The sequence below is a fragment of the Micrasema longulum genome, unplaced genomic scaffold (genome assembly GCF_059751315.1).
Source record: "Micrasema longulum isolate JH-2025_06_02 unplaced genomic scaffold, ASM5975131v1 h1tg001672l, whole genome shotgun sequence".
NCBI classification, from domain to species: Eukaryota; Metazoa; Arthropoda; class Insecta; order Trichoptera; family Brachycentridae; genus Micrasema; species Micrasema longulum.
Genome location: NW_028278851.1, coordinates 9717 through 22188, shown reverse-complemented (window position 1 = coordinate 22188; position 12472 = coordinate 9717). Strand labels below are relative to the sequence as shown.

General features: G+C 33.2%; 1 protein-coding gene across 1 annotated transcript in view; it reads right to left on the bottom strand.

Moving 5' to 3' along the window:
- LOC148274358 (kin of IRRE-like protein 1) overlaps positions 1 to 10380 on the bottom strand; it is a gene marked incomplete at its 5' end in the record, with an annotated part of 166607 nt that extends 156227 nt beyond the window's left edge. The window contains 2 exons of the mRNA XM_088237230.1: positions 9012 to 9191; positions 10234 to 10380. Coding sequence (XP_088093356.1) covers positions 9012 to 9191; positions 10234 to 10380 — 327 coding nt within the window. The remainder of the gene's footprint in view (positions 1 to 9011; positions 9192 to 10233) is intronic.
- Positions 10381 to 12472: the final 2092 nt, after the last annotated feature.

Here is a 12472-nt window from a genome sequence, read left to right as displayed (position 1 = left end):
ACTCAATCTTTATTCTTATCTTTTACTAAACTTATTCTTTATTATTACTTAAATTGATTTAACACACTTATTTTATATAATTTATGAAAGATGGTGGAGTTCTATATTTGAGAATATATATAAAGAACGTTAGTAATGTTTACTTAAAAAATGTATGTATTTTATGTATTCTTGTTGAACTTCCAAATAAATAAAAAATATAAAAATAAAAAAAAAATACTAATTTACATTTGTCTTTGCTTTTCCCCTATGCAAACAACAAACATAATAATTAATCGCTCACAGCTTAATATTCTTTGATATGTAAGGTCAGTTTGCACGTGTGCTTTTTGCTGTTAAGTCGCTTATTTCTAGCTGTAACCACAAACATCCGGATGACGCGACATCAGATCAACGCTGTTCAACGTGTCACACCGAGAGTTGAGCAATGTCATAAAGCATCCTCTCGCAACAGTGTTTTTATTTATTTTTTTATTATTAATTAAACATATAATACGAAAATTACATATTATACTCCCAGGAGTTATAAAAAACTCATTTGGGACTGTACATAAAAAAAAAAACATTTTTTTGACAATACATTATATCATACAAATTAATACATACAAAATAAACAAATTTATAAAGTACCGTAAATACAAACCGGTATTTCTTATGTATCTACTCTCACTGCCTCCACCTTCCATGGAATCATTTCTCAACAATACCGTAGAGTGTGTGCGGACCAACTACTGCTTTACAAAATTATGACAGAAATGGTTGACTGTACAGAGCTGCTTGGTTTAATAACAATACATGTGCCAGCCAGGATTTGTAGACAGTACCACCTGTTTCATGTACCAATAAGTAAAACATCGTATGTTAAAAATGCTTTTTTTCGTAGGATTTTTTCAATGTACAATATAAAATTTAAAAATATAGATTACACAAACATCACTCTGTCAGATTTAAAATTTACACTAAAAATGTATTATGTAACTTAGTAGACATTATAATAATAAATATGTACATCTACCCTCCCCTCCTTATCCTCTCTTCAAGCATTTTTGTCCTTATCCCGCCCAATTTACAGTAACTTAATGTTCTTAACATAAATATTTTAAAAATCTTTGATTATTGAGTACATAAAAATAACATTTTTATATGTATAAATTGTATGTATTTATTTGATATGTAATATATTTTCTTTACTAACTTTGTATACTATGTGGAAATCTGTTATTAGTTCTGAGTTTATACACTAAATCTGTTTGTTTACTAAAAATATGTATGTAGAACTGTTGATTTCCCAAATAAAATAAAATAAAATAAATAAATTTAAAAAAAACATCATTATATAAGAAACATAAAACAACATCTTATATGTATAAACTACATTAATAATTATCAATTTCAAAAAGATTTAAGAAATATTTTTTATTTCCGAAACTTCCGGATTTTTTATTCAGTTTTTCGTGTCTTAGCTCATCAGGCAGTGTATTATATTCGAAATGGCCAATATTTTCCAAGGACCTACTGCCTTTTAAATTTGAAAAATTTGCAGAAAACTAGATATTATTAAACAGTTTATAAACACTGCCACGACAATTATAGTGCTTTTTTTTAAATCGTATTTTTAGCATTTTAGCTGGGATATCCCTCAGGAATTCTTGAATTTTTTTCACGTCCAGACTCGAGAAGGAAAGGTATGTAGTGATGATAATTGTTTACCTATGTTTGCCACTGAAATTTTTCGCTTTGGATATCTTTCTTGCCGATTCTAATGGTCCGGTTAATTAGTTTAGCAGCCAAATTTTGTCCTAGGGTAATATTTTTAATAGTAGTATTACTGGAAAATCTCCACTGGTAACAAAATATATATCTATTGATTTATTGCTCTAAAGTTTTTCATATCGAGTCCCTGTCCGTAGAACTCGTCAATCTGTACTCTTCGACATTCCTAACTCAATGACTAATTATTTAAAAAATAGCACTCTACGAAGAATACAGATTACCTATAATGACAGTTTTAGTGACATCGACATACTACATTGTAAATACAATATTTTTATCAGATCAGTTAAAGACATTTTAAATTTATCTCCTGCTTGACTTTTAACTTTTAATTTGATTCTTAATTTTGTCTTTCAATTTTAACTTTTTAATTTTAATTCTTAATTTTAACTTTTAATTTAAACTTTCAACTTAATTTTAATTTAAACTTTTCATTTTTATTTTAACTTTTACTTTTAATTTTAATCATTTGATTTCAACTCTTAATTTATACTTACCTACATCTACTACGTGCATCGAATAATTTATTGTTAGTTGTGATATTTTTTTACAATTAAATTGAAATGTTCATGGAAGCAGAGAGAGAGGGAGGAAAGTAGAGTAGCTTTACAATGTCTTCTCCTTTTTATGAACTTTTTATGTAATATTTTTATTTTTACTTTTTTAGAATTAAAATATTTTTTCCCTCTCCTCCTGCATTCATTAGTGTGAAATCTTTAATTGGTCTTATTTTTTAAAATTGTTCTTTTGTACCTTGTTTTATATAAAGACTGTATGATTTCATTAATAAATATACAAATAAATAAATAAAATAAAAGATTGGGTAAATATTTCTTTATGTTTTTTAAAACAAAATACCAGTGAATGTTAGATTAAACGCAAATTGAAAATATGGGACAAGTTATTCGACCACAAGAACTATCAAAGGAAGGAATGATAGATTCTTCTGAGGGTCTGAATTCAAATAAACACGTAAAATAAATAACAATATGGTTTATATAAACTTGATTCGTACGTTTTATTTGATCAGAAGGAGATTCAAATCAAGATTGACAGATGTTTCAAAAGAGACGAGGAAGTCCCTTGAAAAAGAAAAAAGCGTCTTGGCATTTACACAATTATTGACCTATCTTTACGTATGAGGAAAACACGTCGATTTTTTTAAGCAGTTTATATTTTGATGCTTTATATTTTCAATTGATTTGTAATCAACAAAAATAAAAGAAAAACAAAAGCATAGAAAAACGAATGGATATTGTTTCTTGTGTGTAAAAAGAGTTTGTTTTTTAATGTTTACAAACAACATTCGCTTTTAATGAATCCCAATCTGATTCTTTCCTTACATTTCTATCTTCTCATTTATTTATTTTTACTGGATTTTTAGTAATACAAAAATAATATTAACTGACATCAAATACATTTTTTAAAGTCGCATTCATTAATAAAGTGCTCCCTTATTGGTGAGAAGAGCCGAGTTTGACATAACAATTGTACCTCGAATTCATTCATTAGACGTACCTGTAGAAATTATAACGGACTTGATGTAGATATTTTTAACTGCACGTTGCATTTGTACAGAAAATTTCTTCATGGGGTCGATTATTTGGGATAGTTGCTGAATGTGCATCTTGCTATGTATATGTGCCGCATGTAATGTATATGTTTGTGTATGTTTTATATGTGCGTTCGTGTGTGTGCGTGGATGGCTCGGAGTGTACATTCGGTATTTTTATTTATTTTAATTTATTACCTCCATGGAAAATGCAAATGTCAACAATTATTCTTTTTTGACTTAAAATTCTTATTTATTTAAATTTTTTTGTCACATTTAATGTTTGTATCTTTTTAATTTATGAAAACTTAATTGGTCTTTTTATGTTAATTTTTTTATATTTTTAATACTTATTTTGTATGACTGTATGTTTTCTGAATAAAATAAAATAAATAATAAATAAAATATGCAAAAAGAATTCTATATTTGAAAATGAATTATTTGATGTTTTGGAATTCAACCATAAACAAGTATCTAGGTACCCACTTATCAATGAAAAGTCTTTTTCCAAGGTAATAGCAGGCAAGTCAATGTTCGGGCAGGACAGCGTCTGTCGCGTCCGCTAGTTTTTGTATTGTGGAGGTCATCACCATCAAGCCGTAAAGTTGACAGGGCCAAACACCGTTTTGGCCCGCAACGCGTAACCCAACGCAACGTCAGCTCGGACAATTAATTAAATGTCGTGCAGCGAAAGAATATGCACATTTCATCTTGGCATTTCGTGTCACCCGTCCACCAGCTCCTCGCCAGTGTTCGCTATTGTAAATTCCTTCTGTACAAAATTTTAAAAGTGTAACTTGTATGTATCTACTCAATGTATCTACTCAACTTTATTCATTCATACCCTCAAATCAATTAACGCGCACCCATCCATACAATATAATTCAATTTTAAACTAACGGAGAAATCAATCAATGTTAAATCTCAAGTCTACAAAAACGTAGAAATAACATTGACTCCATATTTATGTTTAATTTGCTGAATGGCTTAATTGATGTACCATCGTTACTGGAACAGGTGGCATTCAATGTTTCAATCCGCCGGTTGCGAAATAATAATGTGCTGTTCCTCGATCTGTTATAAGTAAATACATAGTTTAATAATAATTGAAGAATAAAATATACTTATACACTTAAGTTTCACTTGCTGTTTAACTACTATTACTACTGACTATTTTTAAAAATGAAATAAGGTTTTTTTCTTCACGATTTTTAGCTGGTATTAAATTGTACAGTTTTGGTACTGCACTACCCATTGCTCTGTCACCATAATAGTTTTTCTGTCGTGGTACCATCAGCTGCTGTGCCGATACTTGTCGGGTCATGATCTGGTGGTTTATTTTGGATTTAAAATTGCAATCGAGTTAAAAGTAGTTATCACGCGCCATTGTTCTTGAACTTTGCAACAATGGTGATTGGACTCATAAAGGTAATAAACCAAAATCAGTGATCGAACATACCATTTCTAAGACAAACAAAACGTTTTTTTTCCGAGTCCCTTAGCCTTGTACATGACACGTAAGGCTACTAAATACAGGGGTCCAAATATGTAAAAAAAAATATTTTTTTTTTAATTTCTTTAGAAATCTTTAGTAAAAATATGCTGTATTTAATATTAAAATAAAAAAGAAATGCTGTCTACCTCTCAACAGGTATTCACTTTACTCAGTGAGAAAATACAGTGCTTACTATGTTTGCTTATATTTTATTTTTACTTTTTTGTACATTATTTTACCCGCTGCACTGTTTTGCAAACAGAATATAATAATGATGAACGCTGATTTCTGGCACTGAACTGAACTGATGAAATTTATAGTATCACTTAAAACAATGAACTACCACTAAGAATTTCACTATCAAACTTAAAAGTTTTAGTTATATTTCTTACTTATTTAGCACTGGTTCGTAGGTTTTCACGGCCTTCAGAATACAGATAGTGTTTTTCTGGGTTATTATGCCGTGTTTGTGGGCTTTGCATTGCCGACGTTTCGGAGCACATTGCAGTGTCCATCTTCAGGGCTGAATGTATGAGTGTAAGTGTGTTGCTGCAACAAGCTGTGAAACAGTCTACATAGGGCAGACTGCCAGAAACATAATGACAAGAATAAAAGAGCACAAGAGTGCATGCAAGTTGGGCTACCCGGATAAATCAGCTCTTGCAGAGCACTACATAGAAACAGGGCATAATTTCTCATTTGAGCCAAATGTCCTTGGAAAGCCCAAAAATCATCAAGCCCGTTTAATAAAGGAAGCCATAGAAATATACAAGCATCCTAATAACATAAACAGGGATGATGGGTTACGACTACGAACCTCATGGTACCCGGTGCTTCCAAAGCCCACGGTACAAACTCCACACACTTAACCACATACATTGCCCGACTGCGACACGGTACAAATTCCTCACAATTAAACACACTAAAAACTACACTCATACATTCAGCCCTGAAGATGGACACTGCAATGTGCTCCGAAACGTCGGCAATACAAAGCCCACAAACACGGCATAATAACCCAGAAAAACACTATCCGTTATTTAGCCCTTTTATTGTTGAAGATGCTCGCTTGGTGAAGCGCTTGTGGGTATATAAAATAGTAAAACTAAATCAAGATTCATATTTCGTACCAAAATTATTTTGGGTGGAGTTTATAAATAAATAAATAAATTATATCGCGTGCATTGACAAGATAAAATATTGAGATATGTTTCCAAGATGATTTAAAAGTAAAGGCGTAGGTGGCCCGAAGGTCGAGATTCGCTAGACTGTGAAATCACACGTCTCCCAACCGAAAACAATTACCTCGAATGTGTGTGCTCGGGTGTTTGATTAGGGAAAATAGCCCCTATCGACCGGCGCACCCCTTCCATTAAGTATACGGCCAAACGATGCTGGTTTCATGAGGGTGTTATCTACCCCATAACGCGAAAATAGACTGCTTTAAAAGTGCAGTTCAATGACATATGGATTTCATCAAGTATACAAAATAATCATGGGTAGTATGTTTACTAGAGATGGAAATATGGACAAGGATATTGAAAGGAGGGTTAGTGCCGGTAACAGAGTTAATGGTGCCTTAAAGTCTGTCGTAGCAAATAAGTGTCTATCGCAAGAGGCTAAATTAGCAGTTCATAATGGAGTTCTGGTGCCAACCCTTATGTATGGAAGCGAAGCATGGAGTTGGAAAAAAAGGGACGAAAGTAGACTGAATGCTGTTGAAATGCGATCCCTCGGGCGAATGTGCGGAAAAACAATGTATGATAGGTGCCCTAATGTCGAAATTAGAGCAGAATGCAAGGCGGAGTTAAGCATTATCGACAAAATTAAGAAAGGTCTTTTGCGATGGTTCGGTCATGTGGAGCGAATGAATGATGAAAGAACGGCTAAAAAGATTTATGATGCGAATGTGTCTGGTTGTAGAAGTCGAGGAAGGCCGAGAAAGACATGGCATGATCAAGTACAACAAATTCTTGAAAGTGGTCATGTGAAAAGTCGGAATAATCGACGTGCGTGCATGAGAAGATGTATGAATGTGAAGGAAGCAAAGGAAGTGTGCCAGGACAGAGTGGTGTGGCGTTCTATCCTCTCTGCCTACCCCTCTGGGGAAATGGCGTGATGGTTAGTTAGTTCGTTAGTTACAAAATAATCAGATTGACAGATAAGTAATCTATTTCTTATGCAAAAAAATTACTTTGTGTTAAGACAGGTTACTTGCATTTTTTTACCTTGCTTATAATATTCAAGATTTATATTTCAAAAACAGGATTCTTCTGCTATTATATTACTTTATTTTAGCTAAACTATTGAAATCAGGAAGGATATTCTAATGTGGACCAATCAGGTGCTTCTCAGCATTTGCTCATGTGGAGAGAAAAACACTTAAAACTCTTCAGGAGAAGCCGGCCTGTTGGCAGCAGTCAATAGGCCTGCCGTTCCACTAGAAGAGTGTTCGGCATTTTGTTTCCTACTTTGGTTTATTTTACCAATTGCCTGCACTATATTGACCATGCTTGATACGTACATAGTTACATCTACGATACCACCGGGCCGAGGAATAATCATCATCTTCTCCTAAAGTTTTTGGGACCGAGGGTATGTTGATGACGCGGTCATTTTCAATGACTCAGTCAGGCGTCTTCGAGTAATTGTTGATAGCCTTAAGAGGTACTCTTTGAAAATAAATTTCGTGCCTAGACGTCCAACAACCCCTGACTTTGTAAGATCATATAAAGGGTCGAGAGTTTTAAATACCCGGGAGTGTAGGCAAGGGAAAATGGCAGCTTTCAAAAATACCTGTGAGTGCGGTAGAAGCCTGTCGCAAAGCTGTCTGAAGGTCAGAAGTTTACCCAGTAAATATTTTTATTTTATTTATTTATTTAGCACTTTATATTCATATACGCGGCGAGTGCTGCGGATTCCGTGGACGGCCAGAAGTACGAATGCATATATTCCCCAGGAACTGGACATAGGAAAAATACTGATATCCATGTGCGAGAAAATAATCCTGCAGTTTTTTGGGCATATTCCAGGGGAGACTCTGATGGTTTGGAGAAAGCAATATTCTCCTGGGAAGTGTCGAAGAGACAAGGTCGCGGGGACGACAGCCGACAAGATGGAGCGGCACAGTCACTGAGAGCACAAGACCGTTCCAAATGGAGGGAGACTGTCCACAGACGAGCCATGCCTGGAGTCAAGCGTGATAACCATCCTCAGACATGAGGCACGGATTGAAGAGAGATACATATACAATATATATATTTACATATAAGGGCGGGCATATTGCCTTAAGGCAATTTCTTCCTACCTACCCAAACTTATTTATTTATTTAACTTTTTGTACATAATGTTATTTGTACATTAGCGGGCTTATTGCCAAATGGCAATTTCTTCCAACCAACCAACCGATAAAATAAAAGTTTAATTTTTATAATTCAAGTTACAGAACATATTCAATAGAAAAAAAAAATTAAAAAGTTTAAAATATATAAAAATAGAAATAAACGTATTTGTTTATAAATTACTTTAAATCAAAACTATAACTAAATGGGAAAAAGGAAAAAAGAGGAAAGAGGAAAAAGGAAAGGGGAGAGATTAAGAAAAAGAAAGGAGATGTTTCTTCAGACGTGATTTAAACAGAGATAATGTAGTAACATCTTTGATGGTGGATGGGAGATGATTCCACAGTCGAGCCGCATGGACACTATATGAGTTAGAGAAGAAAGAGTAATTGTGGATGGGTATTAAGAGAGTGCCTTGAGAATTAGAACGAAGAGGTAAACCATGAACTGATAAGCGTTGAAATTTTTCACGCAGGTATATAGGAGCGTTAGGACTATGAAGTATATCGAACAGAAGTGAGAGAGAGTGATAGTCTCTCCGCTGTCTAATTTTGAGCCATTTCAGTTGCCTTCAAAAATCAGAAATGTGGTCATATTTATGTTGCCTGTACAACGATTGCAAAGCATCTTATCTTCTATACGGATGAATACTTCACTAGGATCTAAAGCAGTAAACTTAAAGAGTTTTAAGAATAGGTCCCTCAGAAAAATATGAGGTGTTGGTGGGTGGTATGACTTCGCAAGGAATGCGAAAATAAGAAAACGGACGTCCTTAGATCTCTCAATGTTGATTGCGATTCTCAGTGATGAGGAACCGACGGAAGCAGAAGGAATATAAAGAGTGACTTACATATAACATGAAGCTCAGCATTGGCCCTTATTTCCTTGTTGTTTTTGGCTCGTCCCACTTGGCATTGGTACTCGGCATCATCATCCAAAGATGCGTTAGATATCCTCAGGTTGTGGATCCCATGGCGACGGTCGATAATGACGTTGTACCGAGGGAGGCCCTGGATTTCCGAAGAGTATCCTGAAAAATCAGAAGAAAAGGTTAATTAAGTAATCCATTTACTAATAAACATTTAAGCATCTCAAGAACCACGAAAGACAATAAGACCAGATTTGAAGACAAATACTGGAATTGGAGTCTTAGGATTTCATATACATAAACAATAAACAAACAAAACATCAGCCTATTTTGTGTGCCTTTGCATATATACATTGCTTTTTCTACATTCAGACAGCTTCTCATGCATGCACGACGTCTATTTTCTATTATTTGATTAATTCATGTCTAACTCAGTCTCTTCTTTTTTGCATCCATCAAAATTTTTTGTTTTTTATGTTTGAAATTTATTTCCTAACCTTTATAATAAATCCTTTTTTTCATATTCTGTTGTTGAAAATAATATTGTTTACACCTTTTGAAAAGTTTGTCTGAGTCTTTTGTTAAGTTTTGTCTTATAATATTTAAGTTTGTCCAAATGTTTGAAGACAAAAGACTGGATTTCACCCTCTTGGGAGTCATTAAGATTAACAAATTACAACAGGGATTGAGAATACCGTAAATAAGGGAATATGAAAGTCTAGACGGGGCTTATGAGCTATCATTGGCTGGTTAAAGTGGCCACTTTACACACTGTGTAACATTCACCATTTTGCCTAGGTTTGAACATTCATATTTCTTAAATTCTTCCATTTGTTGATTTTTGTGAAGTTAAAGAGCTGAAGCCTTAATTGTTGTGAAGAGGTTCATCTGACTGACGCCCACGGCTGAAAGTTCGTCAGCAGTTGACGTTTGAACTACTTGACGCAGACCAGACTTCGAAGAACACACAAGAGTTGGCCACAGACAGAGAGGCCTGGAGAGATTTCGTGGACACCATATGATTTAATTTTTCATTTACAGCCTCCATTTTAAATTGTGCTTCATCGCGCTGGTGGTCTATTCATCCTAACTTGACACGGGACTTAACTCAGTTGAAGTTCAAACATGTGTCTTCTTTACATGAATAACTCGTGAGTTTGAAAATAAATTAATACAATAGGCAATACAAAAAGGTTTGACTTACCAAGAGCAAAGCCATCCTTAGCCCATTGCACCTGCCCAGCGAGGTTAGATATCTCGCATTCAAGGATTGCCTCTCCTCCTTCAAGGACTTTGGCATTCTTGGGCTTGACCCTGAAGGATTGTTGCACACCTGATGCTGCAAGGATCCCTGAAAGAAAAACAAGAAAACAATTAGTCACTGTAGCAAACTAAAAACATTAATATTTGTCAGTGAAAATTCTTGGAACTTTCTTAAATGTGTGCGTGCGTATATACATATATATATATATTAATTAATTAATTTTATTATTTTTTTATTAATTTATTAATTTACACGCCCTACGGGTTTTTACATATTTTAGAAATTACATTCAAGTGCAGCAGTGAAACAAAAGTATGTAAATTTAGTTAAATTAAAGATAACATAAGCAAAGCTAAAAGATACAATAATAAGTAAAAATCAGGAAATGTACCAACATAGGTATAGAAAAATATTTAATAAATTTACATATGAAAACTTACACGCATACATATACATACATATAAGTTTATTCATTATTATAGAGATACATGAGAAAAAAAAATAGTAAATAACGAACAATATTAAGAAATTTTACACAAATTAATTTATAACCTTTTGAATACTTAACCTATATTTATATAAAGACGGACGAAATATATCAACTTCACCATACTCGTTACCTAGCCGCTGGCCGGTGTAGTCTGGGTATTGGTGAATTGCAATAATAATTGTGACTGCCAGGAGATTAAAAAAATAACGTTAGCTGCCGAGTATTTCGAACTGGTACTTATAAACTGAAAACACTAGTTAATTCCGGGACGTCCAATACGCCATTTGCTATTTTATATAAATTTAATAAATCATTTATAATTCTTCTTTTACAAAGAGTTGACATATTTAGTGTACATAATTAATTATCGTAATCAATATTTTCAGTGGGTATATTAAGTTTGTAATTGATGAATCTAAGGAATTTACGTTGTACTCTTTCTAATTTAAAAATATGAACATTGTAATAAGGTGACCAAATTGTTGAATTGAATTCTAAATTACTTCTTACCAAGGCAGTAAATAGCACATTGAGGGTAGTGATGGAATTAAAATCCTTTACAGTTCGCTGCAAATATCCAAGACATTTCATTGCCTTATTAGTGATGGTATCAATGTGAGAAATAAATGTCTATTTTTCGTCAAAAATATATATATAATATGTAAGAGGGTATGACAATGAGTGTTAAGGTGTTTGTAATCGGAGCATCATTAAAAAGCAAGTGCAAATATATCAAAACATGGAAAAAAAATGGAACGATAGCGATCACAACTTATGACACCAAAACAATTATACGCTAAAACAGTACTCACTTATAGATTCAAACACTACTCTTACTCAAATGAAAGACATAACCCCCACAATACATCACATACAAATAATATAATCACTAGATCCTCAACTCATAAACAACTTAAACAAATACAAACTAATACCACTTTCAGACAAAGGGATTTTGAGTATTATTTAATTAAAATCTATAACCTACTTCCACTATCTATAAAAGCAATTAGTAATGAGAAAATGTTTAAAAAGGCTATAAAAAAATGGATAGTGGAGCTAGGTAGAAGTAAAATGGATTGTCTCATTCGCCCATACCAATGCTGAATCAACTGCTCCACAACTGTATGGCTTATGTTAGGTTTTTGTTGTTTTCATTGTGTGTTTTGTAATATAAATAATATAGATGTATATAAATACCTTAATTTTGGAGAGAAGGTTTAAAGAGTCGACTTTATTATTTTATAATATATATAAATAGCATATTTTAGATATATATGTGTGTATAATTATCTATGGTAAAGGATAAAGCCCCAGGGGTTTAAAAAACAATTTAAAATTATGACATAACAAAGAACTAGGAATATTTATGTATTTACTAATGAGAAGTTTACTTCACATTTTTTGAGGCATAAGTCCCAACTTCATGGACCTAGAAGTCTTGTGTTGAGTTGGGACGAGTAATTAGTTTACACAGACATACGAGTATATCATCACAAATACTATACTAGAGAATTGTTTTTGTTTTTGAGAGCCTTATACGCTCTTTAAATATATTAAATACTCTCGGTGCGATAAAAGAGAGATGTCTCGGAGCAGTCGTAAGAGTTTGAGGTATGACATAATTCATGCTCTAGGAAAACCTCGTACAAAAATTTGCTGAGATCCCTCCTTATTGTTCGACCAGAA